The 16128-nt window shown below is 45.0% G+C and overlaps 1 protein-coding gene across 1 annotated transcript in view; it reads right to left on the bottom strand.

Moving 5' to 3' along the window:
* The window catches only part of eif3ha (eukaryotic translation initiation factor 3, subunit H, a), a 71163-nt gene extending 58222 nt beyond the window's left edge, over nt 1-12941 (bottom strand). Inside the window, 4 exon segments of the mRNA XM_037533784.1 lie at nt 4845-4849; nt 5544-5642; nt 5645-5699; nt 12858-12941. Coding sequence (XP_037389681.1) covers nt 4845-4849; nt 5544-5642; nt 5645-5699; nt 12858-12941 — 243 coding nt within the window.
* Nucleotides 12942-16128: the final 3187 nt, after the last annotated feature.

The following is a 16128-nucleotide window of genomic DNA, read 5'->3' as shown; positions in this document are numbered from 1 at the left end:
ACCAACAGCAGCAATGGCAATGTACCGTTTTCCCAACTTTTGCCATCAACCGCAGCCATGGAATAAACTGGATGCTGACTTTTTTGGGAGTCATGGATGCCCACGTCTTTTTCATGAAGCCTAGGTGTATCTAGTTCTTCAAGAGCATCCTCTTTCCTTTGCCCCCACTATAAATAAACAATCGACGCTGCTAAAACTCTCCCCTGATAGTCAGCCAGTACCACCAGTGATGCCCTCACCATGGCAACGTTTTCATGGCTGTATGCTGCCATCAGTCAGGTACTGCTGTAAGGCGCAGGACGACTTTTCTTTTAGCAACATGTAAACACAGCATAAGCGTGAGGTCTGTCTTCAGGAGCGAGTTTGATCCCTAGTAATGCCCAGCTATAAATGACCTTGCTCTTTCGGGGTAGCTAAGCTGGTCCTCTCTTCCTCCCCGATGCCGTCTTTGGTCGCATACTGCTATGAATCACAGAATGACATCGTTCTCAATGTCAACATGTAAACACAGCATGAGTGCTTATCCTTGTCTTTTGGGGATTGTGAGTTCAATCCCCAGCGATGTAATGGTCGTTTGCAGCTGGGAAAACAAGAGAGAATAATTGTCCTCAATCTCTCTGGGTTTGCAGGACAGTCCTTCCTCTTCCCCCACCATTCAGCTTGATGTGGACATTATTGGCTGACTAAAGAGAATAGGTATTTAGCACTCTCCTCCGGGCGTGTTTAGTCCAGTGACATAGTGAAGCAGAAGTAAGTAAGGATCTGGGATGTGGTGATGTGTCACAATTGGCCCCTCCCAGCCCTCCATGTGCTTTTGTTTTGCTTCTTTGTTTTGTTTCTTCCCAGTCCTGCCCCCTTGTTTCTAGACTCCGTCCTTGATTGGTCCTCACCTGTTTCTTGTTAACCACCTGTGTCTCATTAACCTGTGCCTGTATTTAGGCCCTGTGTTTTCACCTATGAGTTTGCTGGTCTTTGTATTTTTATATTGCATTCTTTGTATTGTATCGTTTGGTGATTGTTCTGCTGGTGTCCGTTGTTTGTTTAGCCTGTTTTCCTTTTTTTATGTCAGTTCCCCGATCTATCTGTGTTGGCTCTCTGACCTTGGACCGTTTTTGACCCTGATTATGGATTTGCCCCTAATAAATCTCGGTTCTCTCAGCGCATGCGTCCGCCTCATCATCGCTCATCGCTCAGATCATATTGATCCAAGTGCCAGCCTTCACCCCCTCCAGCTTGGTAGAATGATATGACAAGGGTAGACCTAGTAGATGGAACTGGGAGTGAGTAAACTGGAGACAAAACAGAAAGGAAGCGACCAGCCAGGTCTGTTTCCAGTCTAAAAAAACAGGTGTGTCTAAACCTTTAAATGATTTTCATAACAATTTACAGCGTTCTCTCTTGAGCTGTGAATTGTGCAGTGGTTGGTTGGAAGCATCAAGATGTCAAAGTATAAGCTTCTTTTTGTCTACATAACGTCTCCATCTTCCTTACGTTCCTCATCCTTCAAAACATGCGACTGGGTAATAATGGTTCTCTGTTTTAATGATTGACTCAGACTTCCTTTATACTAAGAAACAAAGTGACTTTGCCAGTTGACTTTAGAATTCACCTACAGACGTCTTCCCGTACAGAGGACAATCTATTGGGTCAGTCAAAGACAAAATTAATAAGCAGATTTTTTCCTTTCAAACACTTGAATGATCTTCACCATTTTTTGTTTTGTTTTTGACTGATCCATGCCCATTCGAGATGAGCTAACCTAAAGATCAGAAGCTTCACACCCTGAGGTGATTTCTTGGGAGCACAGCGGATCGCTTTGTAACCACTCTGTCTGACAGATGAAGGCAAGATCTGGCACTGCTAAAGCTGTTTCATGAGTTGAGACATTTTTCAAGTACTCAAATTTACTCCAGTGTATTCTCAGGTACGCCAAACTCAAATTTACTCAACTCTCTAAAAGGACACTTGAGAAGCATTCTTTCACTCCTAGGACTGACTCAGAGGGTTTGTTGTTCATACATGAATGTGATATCCAACCACATTGCATCTATATAACAGTCAAACCCCTGAGTTGGTTTTCTTGGACAAAAAACTGTGACAAGAAAAGCTTCCGTGCTGCCGAGACGTGTTTTAGAAAAGCTAATTATGGGGAGAAGTTAAACAAAGCAGCAACCTAAAGTCTCCTTTTTCCAAGTGTTTTCCATTTAAGAAAATGCAGTCATATCTTCAGAGACTGTGTGCTACAGTACACCCAAGTGGGCTCATCATAAGACTTAATTACTATGGTACTACAGTGAGTACATTTGCCCTACATCCTTAAAGCACTGCGATAGAGCTGTTAAACTGGCCTTGCCGTTCAGACCTAAACAGCTATGGAGAAACTAATGCCAAGGAAAGGTTGAGCAAAAAGACAAATAGGCAGCAAGTGATGGGTTAATGTTTAAGGAAAGGCTGTACTTAAAAATTCCACCACTGCAAACGGTGAACACTGATAGGAGCATCTTTCATCCAGTGTTAGTAATAAACATTTTTAAATGTTATTCATTCAAGGCCTTAACACAAGTTCCAATAAATGCCATAAACAGATACGCAGATGTACTTTCTTAACCTCTGAGGGAAAATGTGGGATTTCTCTATAGTAAAAATCATGTAGAGGTTCTGGTTTCTGTTAAGCATTTGTTTTTTCATTAAATTATGCGAAAGGCTATAGTTTTGATACTTTTCATTGGAATGCTTTTGTCTTCAAACTAATCAGCCACGTCTGTAATGCAGTTATACAGTTGAATAGGTGGTGCAGCATATGGCATCCTGGTGGCATAACTGTCTACAGATTGCCACTAGTTTGAATCCTGGCAATGCTGCAACCGAGAAAATGTGAAAGTCATTAATTATCGGCACAGTTTCCTCAATATTTTCACCAACACTGTTATATCAGGTTCTAGCCTGTGTTTACAGGAGACTGAACCAGAAGGTCCTTACAAGCCACAAAGCTTCAGTTCGTCCCACGTTCAATTCCTGTAAGAGAAGCGTCAGTCGTCACAGCAGAAGGCTTTTGTCTGATCGTCCAGAGGCCTTGATTAATTACAGCTTGAGTAGTGAGGAGAGGGGTTCGAAGCAATCTGCTAAAACCTCGGACAGGGCATACTCTGTGAAGGCATCAAGGGCCATTAATAAATCAAGCCATTTAAGTAAAAGATTGGCCCACAGCCAGGGCCACAGTGCCAACTACCAGCTCCCACGAGTGTGGAAGGTGGAAATGGCTCTCGTGACTCTTGTTTGATTAAGTCATCCCTGAGGTGCACGCGAAGATTCCGGAGGTTTAGAGGTCAGACGCCGGCTGTGACCAGTCCAGCATCCCACTGCTGCTTTAGGGTTAGCACTCACCGTTGATTATGTGTCTCAGTGACCCTCCTAGCAGTATCAACAACACGCCATTCTCTAATGTCAGATTTGAGCCGGGCAATTAAAAGGAGAAAGCCTTCTGCCCTGACTCGCATCTTAATAACGGCATGAATGAGAGCTGAATTTGCAAAACATACAGTATGTTGGACTTACCAGAGGTGAAGGGGGAAATGGAACCACTGGCTTTAAGTGATGTAAGATAAGCTCATCTTGGAACCAGGAGCCAGACTGTTACCCTGATCTCCAAGAGTATCACATGGTTAGTGTCCTCTGTTTGTACAGGGCAGAGGTTCAGCCTCATGCACTGTATATCTTGGAGTTGTCACTGTCTAGCACACTTCATTGAACTAATCAGCTAATTAACAAGTTGAGGTTGAGTAGTTGCACTGGAGCAATAACAACACTATAATGTGCAGGGCAGGGGTACTCAGGGTGGGGAACCAGTGCAATAGAGTGTTCAACACTTAATCCTCAACTTCCAGCACTTGCACCTTATACCCAAGCCTTCTCTCAGCTTATGTACCTGGCAGCGTTTTCCTCCAACCCTGACTGTCTCTGACCCAAGACCCCAATCAATCAGCAAAGCAGAAGATGATCACGGGCATCTTGATTCAAGTTAGGGGTCGACGACTAGGCTAATGCGCTCACAGAACCCCCTCTGCAAATTGCCCGTTTAGTACATTGGTTCTGCACGATGCACACTGTAGGACTGGGACGAGTTCTTCTGCAATAAATCTGCTCTCCAACCGCTCCTAGGTCAGTCTGCCAGCATCATGCCCCCCCCTTTTTCCCACTCAGCCTGCCGGCTCACCTACCTGGCCTCCATGTTGAGGTGGAAACGCTGAAATGAAAGTGCAACACTGTCACCTTCTGAGAGTGCAAGGGAATAGCAGCTGAAGATGGCTGAGAGCTGAAGGGCAGCAGGCAGGGAGGCATATCTCTTATGCTGGGCAGCACACTCACAACAATAAGAACGTCCACTTATTCCCTTCACATCTGCCATCATCCACAGAGGGATGGGGAGGGAGAGGGAGAGGAAGAGCTAAATTATACCCAGGCTGCATGAGCTACCTGGGAGCGATGAGCTGTCACAGGAGCAAGATGACTGGCTCAGCAGAAAGCGGTCAGCGTGGCTGAGTTTAAGAGTGATGGAGCGCTAAAAAGAGCGCTGGGGCAAGCTACAGCCTGACCGGCCACAAGTTATGACTACAGAAAGACTCTAGAATCATTGCCTTAAATCAGTGCTGAAGATGGCCCGCGGAGTCCAGGAGTGATGTGAACAAGCTGAGACCAATTTTGTTCACGCGCACACAAGCACCAGTTTTTCTGGACACCGATTAAATTTAGGCCGCCATCAAGCAGGCTAGCCTGAAGGTCACCTAGATTTTTTTTTTTTGGCACAGAGCAGCAGGGCTGCCTTTGATTCCCCTTGGGCAGTAAACTTGTACTATTCTTCTGCAATCAGGCAAACAAGATCAATCTTTTTTTTGTTGTATTTCACACAGAAGGAACCACCAAGTATATATTGTTTCAGTGGTAAAAGCAACAAACTGGCTTCAAGAGATAATGCCATGCCTCAGTAAACATATGTCCCTGGGCACCCATCTCCAGCTTGGCCTTTTGCTCTGGCTGCAACTTCTAGACCGCTGCTTGTTAGCGGAGTTGGCCGGCATTCGGTCAACCGAGCTCTAACGAGCAGTCTGAATCAGCAAGGTCGTTTCCCACAGTCTGAGGGCCAAGGTGGGGGACCGACCTCTTCTGCAGGCCAGAAGCCAGTCTGACAGAAGGCCGGGAACTAATCATGGAAGCCACTGAACAGGACCAGCATGCCATACTAATTACATGGCGATTGAAGACTACAGCCTACAATGAGCGCAGCATTAATTATCCTATAGATCGCACAAAGCCTACTCACACACTGTATGATGCATTATCTTGTTTCAAATTAGGTTTGCACAGCTATGCTGGAAAATCTCACTTGAAAATGAGACCTTGGATCTCAAGAGACTTACCTGGTTACATAAAGGTTAAAAAGGCAATTAACATTTAGAGACGTAATAGGAAGACTCAGTATGTGAGCTTCATTACGAGACCGGCGTACGTGTGGAGCTGCGGGGATGAAGATGGGTTTTAGCCCCTACCTCCATCCAAGTCGGCATCATCCTCTGTGTGCTGGCGGAAAGGAAAGCAGTTGGTGATCTTAAGGCGGTCGTCCACCACTAGGCCATGCAATACTCCTGTACTACCCCGCTGCCCTGGCTCTCCTCATGGTAGCGCTTTATAATCTTTAGCACCACCTGCCAGACAACAGACACTCCAACTAAGGGCACAGTAAGGTTTATGTGTGAGCATGTGAAATAAAATAGGAAAAAAAGGAAAATAAAATTGTCAGAATAAATAGTAAAAAATAAACAAATGACAGTTAAAAAAGGAAAAATATGTAACCTATCCTGTATTGACCTGACATGGTAAAGTACCTTTATACAGAATTACCAGTTCAATTTCAAGAAAATTACAAAAGCAAAAATGCTTAATGTAAGTAGTTAAGCTGGTTATGATTAGACTGAATATAAGCAGTTACATATATGTGATAACCCTCCCATCGACCCACCACCAATGGGAGGGGCAGTAGTAGGGGTTCGGTGCTTTGTGGATCGGGCAGTGTCCGAAGGCGTGGGCCTTGGCGTTCTGATCCTCGGTTGCTGAAACTGGCTTTTGGAACTTGGAACGTTACCTCACTGGCGGGGAAGGAGCCTGAGTTGGTGCGTGAGGTTGAGAGATACCGGCTAGATATAGTCGGGCTCACCTCAACACACAGCTTGGGCTCTGGGTCCAATCTCCTTGAGAGGGGCTGGACTTTATTCTTTTCTGGAGTTGCCCATGGTGAGAGGCGACGGGCAGGTGTGGGCTTTCTAATAGCCCCTCGACTCGGTGCCTGTATGTTGGGGTTTTCTCCGGTGGACGAGAGGGTAGCTTCCCTACGCCTTCGGGTTGGGGAACGGGTCCTGACTGCTGTCTGTGCTTATGCACCGAACAGCAGTTCAGAGTACCCAGCCTTCTTAGAGTCCTTGGAAAGGGTGCTTGAAAGTGCTCCTCCTGGAGACTCTATTGTCCTACTGGGGGACTTTAACGCTCACGTGGGCAATGACAGTGAGACCTGGAGGGGTGTGATTGGGAGGAATGGCCTCTCTGATCTGAACCCGAGTGGTGTTCAGTTTTTGGACCTCTGTGCAAACCACAGTTTGTCCATCACGAACACCATGTTTGAACACAAGGATGTCCATAAGTGCACATGGCACCAGGACACCCTAGGCCGCAGTTCATTGATTGACTTTGTAGTCGTGTCATCGGACTTGCGGTCATGTGTTTTGGACACTCGGGTAAAGAGAGGAGCTGAGCTGTCAACTGATCACCACCTGGTGGTGAGTTGGTTCAGGTGGTGGGGGAAGATGCCGGTCAGACCAGGCAAGCCCAAACGTATAGTGAGGGTTTGCTGGGAACGTCTGGCAGAAGAACCTGTCAGATTGATCTTCAACTCACACCTCCGTCAGAACTTTGACCAGATATCGGGGGAGGTGGGGGACATAGACTCAGAATGGGCCATGTTCCGTTCCTCCATTGTTGAAGCGGCTGACTGTAGCTGTGGCCGTAAGGTAGTTGGTGCCTGTCGGGGCGGTAATCCTCGAACCCGGTGGTGGACACCCCAGGTGAGAGATGCCGTCAAGCTGAAGAAGGAGTCCTACCGGGTATGGTTGGCCTGTGGGACACCAGAGGCAGCTGGCAGGTATCGACAGGCAAAGCGATCTGCGGCTTCAGTCGTCGCCAAGGCAAAAACCCGTGTATGGGAGGAGTTTGGTGAGGCCTTGGAAAGTGACTTTAAGTCGGCTCCGAAAAGATTCTGGCAAACCGTCAGGCGACTCAGAAGGGGAAAGCAGTGTGCCACTAGCACTGTATATAGTGGAGATGGTGTGCTGCTGACTTCGACTGAAGACGTCATTGGGCGGTGGAAGGAATACTTTGAGGACCTTCTCAATCCCACCGACACGTTCTCCAGTGAGGAGGCAGAGTCTGGGGACATGGGAATAGGCTTGTCCATTACTGAGGCCGAAGTCGCTAAGGTGGTTAAGAAGCTCCTTGGTGGCAAGGCTCCAGGGGTGGATGAGATCCGCCCTGAGTTCCTCAAGGCTCTGGATGTTGTGGGGCTGTCTTGGCTGACACGCCTTTTCAACATTGCGTGGACATCGGGGGCGGTGCCACTGGATTGGCAGACTGGGGTGGTGGTGCCTCTTTTTAAAAAAGGGGACCGGAGGGTGTGTTCCAACTACAGGGGAATCACACTCCTCAGCCTCCCTGGCAAGGTCTATGCAGGGGTACTGGAGAAGAGAGTCCGGCTTATAGTTGAACTTCGGATCCAGGAGGAGCAGTGCGGGTTCCGTCCTGGTCGTGGAACACTGGACCAACTTTTCACCCTCTCCAGGATTCTGGAGGGTTCATGGGAGTTTGCCCAACCAGTCCACATGTGCTTTGTGGATCTGGAGAAGGCATTCGACTGTGTTCCCCGGAGTATTCTGTGGGAGGTGCTTCGGGAGTACGGGGTACATGGCTCTTTGCTACGAGCCATTCAGGCCCTGTACAAACAGAGCAGGAGTTTGGTTCGCATGGCCGGCAGTAAGTCAGACTTGTTCCCAGTGAGAGTTGGACTCCGTCAGGGCTGCCCTTTGTCACCGATTCTATTCATAATTTTTATGGATAGAATTTCTAGGCGCAGTCAGGGGATGGAGGGTGTCCGGTTTGGTGACCTCAGGGTCACATCGCTGCTGTTTGCAGATGATGTGGTCCTATTGGGGACATCAGGCCGCGAACTTCAGCTTTCGCTGGATCGGTTTGCAGCCGAGTGTGAAGCGGCTGGGATGAGAATCAGTACCTCCAAATCCGAGACCATGGTTCTCAGGCGGAAAAGGGTGGAGAGCCCTCTCTGGGTCGGGGATAGGCTCTTGTCTCAAGTGGAGGAGTTCAAGTATCTCGGGGTCTTGTTCACGAGTGATGGTACAAGGGAGCGGGAGATTGACAGGCGGATTGGTGCTGGGTCAGCAGTGATGCGGGCTCTTTACTGGTCTGTTGTGGTAAAGAAAGAGCTGAGCCATAAGGCAAGGCTCTCGATTTACCGGTCAATCTACGTTCCCACCCTCACCTATGGTCATGAGCTTTGGGTAATGACCGAAAGAATAAGATCGCGAATACAAGCGGCCGAAATGAGTTTCCTCCGCAGGGTGTCTGGGCTCTCCCTTAGAGATAGGGTGAGAAGTTCGGTCATCCGGGAGGGACTCGGAGTAGAGCCGCTGCTTCTTCACATCGAGAGGAGTCAGCTGAGGTGGTTCGGGCATCTGATTAGGATGCCTCCTGGACGCCTCCCTCGGGAGGTGTCACAGGCAAGTCCACCTGGGAGGAGACCCCGGGGAAGACCCAGGACACGCTGGCGTGACTATGTCGCCCAGCTGGCCTGGGAGCGCCTCGGAATCCCCCTTGGAGAGCTAGTGGAAGTGGCTGGGGAAAGGGAGGTCTGGGCCTCACTGCTTAGGATGCTGCCCCCGCGACCCGAACCCCGGAGAAGCGGAAGCTAATGGATGGATGGATGGATGGATGGATATATGTGATAAATATAGGCAAACTAAAATGTATATCTGAATATTTTTTACTACTTTATTACGCTATTACAATATTAAGTAATTAAGTACAACACGAACAAGGACAATAATAATAATAATAATAATAATACATATTTTATAAATACTTCGATTAGGGACGCACCAAAAATTCTGGCACCATAAAAAAAGAAAAAAATTACTGAAATGACTGAAAAGTAACGCTGAACAAAGTATTTGCAAGGTAACAAAAATGGGGAATTAAACTTAAATTACATTTCAGACACGGGAGACAAACAGTGGTGAAAAAGTTTTTAGGTTTTAGATTCAACCAGGAACCTTCAATTCTGTGCATCACTGAACAAGATCTCTTCTTAACCCGGGGCTGCATTTGTATCAAGTTAAGGTCTGACAGGTGAAGACAGGCTTTTTCACACATACTTATTTGAGAAGCAAATCTTATCCTAATTCCTAATTTAGGAATCTTATTAGCATCTCATCTGAAGTTACTTGCTATGTCTATTGTCAAAACAATTATATTTGTAATATCAAAAATATTAAAAATGTAAGGTTAGGGATGAATAAAAGGTCAGAACATAACTAAAGAACAATAAACGGGAGATTCTGAACATTGTGACAGCATTGTGTATCAGGGCATCACCACTCTCAAGTTTCAGTTTCCATTTCCCAAACCGGCCTGCAAGCCACGCTAATGTTATTCCTATATATATCTCGCTGCTGTCGGGACAAAACCTCATATCTCCATTTTTGGCATTTTACAGTTTTTGACATAATTTGAAAATAACTGTTGCCCTTTACATTGTGTGCAAATTTCATGATGAATGGACCAAAAGAAATGTCCCAAAATGACTTAGTAAAAAATCTGGTTCCATTGACTTACATTAAGAGTAAAGTAGGTTTTTTTCCTTCTCCTGTAAAGTTATCCATTTGGAGATATGAGGTTTTGTTCTGACAGCAACGATATGTACTATATACAGTTGTATGTGAAGGTTTGGTAAGGCAGAGACAGACCCATTGATGTAGCAGCTTAGCACAACTTATTAAGGAATTAATTTTAAGCTCACTTTAACTGTGGATTAGACTGTGTAAGAGTACTGAAACGGCCCAAAATGACTTAGTAAAAATTCAGGTTCCATTGACTTACATTAAAAGTAAAGTAGTTTTTTTTCCTTCTCCTGTAAAGTATATATGTATTTATATATATATATATATATATATATATATATATATATATATATATATATATATTAAATAGACACATGTTCAGCTCTGTCTCCTCATTATTCACCACCATTACTGTAATATTTTATCTGAGGAGATTTAACATACACAGGTAATAAGAGGGGATGATGTAGATCGTGTCTGCAGCGTCTGGGATTAGGGCTGAAAGATTCATTGTTTTTATGTCGGAATCGTAATTCGAAACAGTGCAATTTTCAAATCTCAAGAGCTACAAGGTTTTATTAAAGTTTTATAGTTTATTATTAACTACACTCTTATAAACGATAGTTCTTAAAGCATTCTTTAGGAACGAAAATGGTTCTATCAACACCTCAAAGAACCCTTTACGTGATTAAATGGTTCTTCGCATCGTGAAAGGATTCTTCAGGCTGATGGAGAATGTCCTGTAGATGGTTCTATATAGAAGCTTTTGAAAAGGGTTTCATGGTGCACCCAAATGGGTTCTTCTACAGTTACAGTGTCAAGCTTCTAGCAATAGCAGGGTGCTATACAGAACCATACACAACACATTTTCCATCGTTCAGAAAAAGCGTTTCACAATGCAAAGAACCTTTTAATCAAGCAAAGGGTTCTTTGTCCGTTCATAGTTCTACATAGAACCATTTTCTTTAGTAAAGAAACCTTGAAGAACCATTTTTTAAGTGTGGATGTTGATATGTTGCGAGCTTTAAGTAGGGAATTTTATCCTGATCACATGGAGCTTGTGAACTGCTTTTAGATGAATTCGATGAATCAGAAGCAACCAAACATCCGTGAGCTGTGACATCACAACCATTAATAACTGTGAGGCTGGTGCACCGTTTTAAGTGTTTATGCCTCAAGCCAAAAAGTATTCGTTGGTCTTCTTAGCCAAAAAAGGCCCATGCATCAGTTTATAGGAAACAGTGGGATTCTGGGATTGTGATTATATTAGTGAAATATGCTGCCCAAAAATGCTAGAAACAGAAGGTTAAAACAGAAGTTAGGAGCCTGTTTGGGTTTGTCCTAAAGTTAGGACAGTATTTAGGAGATTTAATCTAGCTAGGATGTGTCTGTAATACTGTTTTCTTATCCAGAGTTAAAGGATAAGATTATGAAATTAAGCACGGTTGTTCTGTAATACTACAGAACACAACTGTAATACTGTAATACTACTACTGTCCTACATTTAGTCCTGAAGTTGCCATGGTGACTAATAGATAAGATTACAGAGTTAAGATGTTTCTTAATAAGGCCAAGTCAAGACAGAGCAAACAGAGTCAATGCAACTTCGGACTATATCTGCAATTACGTTCCCTAACTAAAGGTACTTTAGACGTACCCTTGATGTTACCACCCCAAAAAGAATTTAGTACATTCTTTCCTGTGAGTGTACTTGACCCCAGGTCCTGGCAAGGTACAAAAAACATTTTAGGCAAACAGAGAGAATTGCAGAAACAGACGAAAACAAAAAAGCACAGGGTCAGACAGGTTACACGTTTAGAAGGGCAAGTTAGTCTGTGAACATTTGGCCAATTATGCAAGAGACAGAGAGAGAGAGAGAGAGAGAGAGACGGAGGAAGTGATTAGAGAATGTAAAACAGTAAAAGGCAGATCACAGACTTTCGCTTTTGGTAAAGTGGCTGAAGGGCGAGATCACAATATAAGAACTGCCCTCCATGGTAACAGGGCACACTCAGCACTCTGGCCACCGCACGTCAGTCTGAGAGAGCCAGAGGGTTAATGGAAACACAATTACCCTTACTGTCTCATTAAGCTGTCCGTGGGAGAGCTGCTCTCTGAATAAAGCTCACAGCCTCCTCAACATGCAGTCAGGTCTACCAGGGGTGCAGCTCGCTGTGCCCTTGGCCTGATTGAGCACTGTATATTTAGATGTAAAACTATATGGCGCAACGGTACAATTAGGTTCTTGTATGGTTCTTCTGAACCGTGTGCTGGTGATCAGAAGGTGAAAAATAAACTCTAAAACAGGCTGAGCTCTTGGGGAGACTTGGCCAAAACAGCGGAAATTAGATGACATCAGTGGTCTAAATCGGTCACTTTATGATTCAAGCAGTTGGTCAGCGTTCTAGACGGACCAATCACACCCATGATTTACTCAGAAAAGTGTACTGTGACTAAGGACTTGTATTTTCTCAAAAAGAAATATTGGCTTTAGACACAAAATAAGATTTGACTGCTATTTTAAAATGATTTTTTAAGAACGGTATGATAAGAATGGGCAACGGTTAACAAGGTGAACACCAGACCAGATCAAAAAGCAGTAGGAAGAAACACAGTACAAGGCAGGAGGCAAAACCATAGTCATAAACAACCAGGGGTCGAAACCAAGACACCAAACAAACAGGTAAACAAAGCCAATAAATAGTAGAGAATCCAAAAGATGAAAAAAGTGGAATAAAGCGAGGTCAAACGTGGGTAAGCAGTAGAGAAAACGGCTCGGTGTGCACTGACGGAACAGGGGCAGTACTTCCCAGAGTAACAGTGAGACAGACAGACTTAAACACACATTTCTACAGGTGATGATAATCAGTACTCAGGTGGCTTGGATCTGCTGGTCACATGACATACTACGGGATCTTGGGAATTGGAGGTTGTAGGGAGGTGAGAGTCCGACAGAGAACCAGGAATCCCGACGGTCAGCATTTTATCCATTTTGCCACATTCGTAACTCTACACAAGTAGGCTTTACACTGTACATAACCTATAACAAGTTTCAGACGTTGCCATCAACCCACAAGTCCCATACCGGCGCATCCCTACCTGTGATGAAATTCATCACCATGATGATGACATCATATTTCCGTCCTTCCTTTCAAACATGTGCATTAGTATCTTACTATGGGACATACTGTCAGACAAGCTCCTCCTAAAGATCAACCACAGAACATGAATCAGTCACTGCCTGTTAGGTTCAAACGGACCTACTCTCGACACTCTGGCGTTTCTGCCTGAGATGACCAAGGCTCAAGAGAACGGCATCCAGTTGACCACACAAAGTTCAGGATTAGCTTTCAGCAAAAATTATGCTGAACTCATTCATCATCCAAACCGCTTATCTTCCTGGGTCATGGGTTGGGGGCGCTGGAACACCTTGAACAGGTTGCCAGTCCATCACAGGGCAGACACATGGACATATTTAGAATTAGAATTTGCAGTGAAAAACCCACCTACATGCACACTAGTGAACACACACACACACTAGGGGTCAGTGAGGTGGGCAGCCCTATCCAATTGCAATTGGGGGTTAGGTGTCCTGCTCAAGGGCAGTTCATCATGGGCTGTCAGCCGAGGGGATTGAACCAGCAGCCTTCCGGTCACAGGGCCGTTTCCCTAACCTCCAGCCCACGACTGCCCCTACATATACAGTAACGCTCACATCGAGGGGCAATTTTAGGATTTCCTATTGGCCTGACTGCATGTCTTTGGACTGTGGGAGAAAACCCGAGAACCCGGAACAAACCCACTCAGACACGAGGAGAACACCACACAGAAAAGACGCTGGTTGCCCGGTCAGGGAATCGAACCCAGGCTCTTCTAGCTGTGAAGTGTGAGCTTAACGTTAAATTTAAGTAAATATCAACTCACATTACTACGAATTTATATCACCTACAAGGTGTTGCGTTGTCACACATGCATGGACTGAAGAAAATGAAAGAAATCAGAGTAAGAGTAAAACAGAGTAAAAACAATTACTGAGCTGAAATTCTGCTCTCTTTTTCTTCATAAGATCTCTAGGCCTCACTCTGATCTAAGAAATGGGAGTGTGCCGTTCACTTGAGCACATGAATAATCAGAAAGCTGGCAAAACCCAACCAAGATCAAATAATTACGTGCATATAAACGCACAAAAGCCAATGTGATGACCATCAAGTACCCATCGGTGGTAGACGCCCTTCTCCAAACGCCAGCTGTCACCTCAAGGCATCACCATCATGTTCTTTAAAGCACTGCTATAGTTTGGGCTTCTTCGCCATCTCCTCACTCCACATAGCAAAGAGCTTATCAGATTTCACAAATCGTTTGTTGAACCAACATCTTTGATTCACAGATTTGCCGGCTTTATTTTCAGCTACATAACCAGAATTTGTAACAGTGGCAAACACCGAACCCTCTGACACGTTTGGGCGCTGGGTAGAACTGATTTGATTCTGTCAGTGCTGTCTAGGAACTGAATTGCGGTACTCAGTCCCAGACACAAACCCTGGGATGGAAGGTTGTTTATGAAGTTGTTTCCTCTCTGTGATCCTGAAACAGGCTTTACGGTGATAGAGGGAAAGAGCCGAAAGCTTAACTCCCTTGAAGTGCAGTCCTGCCAAGCTTATCATCTCAAATAGAGGCGCCCCTCCACGGGTATTTTCCGAAAAGCGTTGATCCGCTAAATCATTTACGACGCTAGTCAAACACCTGCCTCCCCAAATGAAATGGAAGGCGAAGCCCCCTACAAATGGGGGCAAACAACACATCAAAAGCCATCGCTGAGCTCCACAGTGCAGCAGTCACCTCATGGGTCACCATGGCAGACCAGAGCGTGAGCCTGTGACCAATTTATAAAGACATTTACACAGATGTTGGGTAATGCACAAATAAAATGCACTGAAAATAAAGATTCATTTCCAATTGATTAGAAATGACCAGCCACTTGTAGCCCAATCATTCTTTGTTCAATCAGCTTAGGCTGTATGCTGCCAGTTCATCTGTCCATTCAAGTCGCTCTGTGCCTGTGGTCGGGTTCACAATTCAAATCCTTTTGCATGCATTTGTCAGTGTCAATATGGACATTTTCTACCAATATAAAAGGCAATAAACTCGGTGCAGGAGGTCCTTCATTATTTCATTACAGTCCCAGCAATCTGAGCTTTTGCCTCCACTGATGCGTATGACTGGCTCTGGCAAAGTCTTGAAAAACACGGGCATCATTAATTCAGTAACACCTGGATTTGCTACAGTTTCACAGTGCATTTCAGTGCCTGACTGGAAGCTTGCGCCCGACCAACAGCAGAAGGCAACAAGACCTACCTCCACAGCTCCTGAGGAGAAACTGATCTGTAAGCAAACCTAGCAGATTCCATTGATGGGTCGCATACAGTTCATTCAGATACATTCTGTGTCACTTACTTGAAAGAGTCCTCACTGAACACATCAGGACGTTTGATCACACCAGAGAAGTTGTGGAGAGGAGAATCACTACTCTGAAGTCTTCTAGGTTTCTCAAACACTAGAGGGCGCTGCTGAGTGAGTCCAAAATGAGTGGGTTAAGGTGGAGCCTTTGAGCAAAATCGTTTTAATGTAAAAGAAAACATTCATGTCCTGAAAACTGAACAGCATAAGACATTTTAACACCGCTGTTATATTTTAGACGCTTTTAAGGCCAATTCTTAAGATTTTAAAGCAGCACCTCATGTACATCTATGACGTCAGTTGATGAGCTGCTCCGCTTGCCCACCAATCAACCCTCAGAAGCAGTAATGCTAGCGACCTGCTGCTAAAGACCCATCTGCTGTAGAGAAAAGGAAACATACAAGTGAGTTTTCTTTGTTTTTTTAATGAAACACGTCCCTCTACTTTCTAAAATTAAAGAAAAGATCAGGGCAAGTGATTAGAAACCCATTCATCGAGCACTCGCTCGTGGGCGCCCTCTGCTGTCCTGCTTTTGATATAACGAGGGAAATAAGAAAGGGGCCAGGCCCTTCATAAACCGGCTCTGATCCCGAGCTCTCCACCTCAAATGTTTGTCTTCATGTCTGAGCAGAATTAAAGTCCCAGGAAGCCCAGAGTGAAATGTTTGTATGAGACAAAGACTCTGAGTCTTCGGTTAAAGACACAGCAAAGCTTCAATGAA

This window comes from Pygocentrus nattereri, chromosome 24, assembly GCF_015220715.1.
Source record: "Pygocentrus nattereri isolate fPygNat1 chromosome 24, fPygNat1.pri, whole genome shotgun sequence".
Lineage (NCBI taxonomy): Eukaryota > Metazoa > Chordata > Actinopteri > Characiformes > Serrasalmidae > Pygocentrus > Pygocentrus nattereri.
This window is presented reverse-complemented; position numbering and strand designations above follow the sequence as displayed.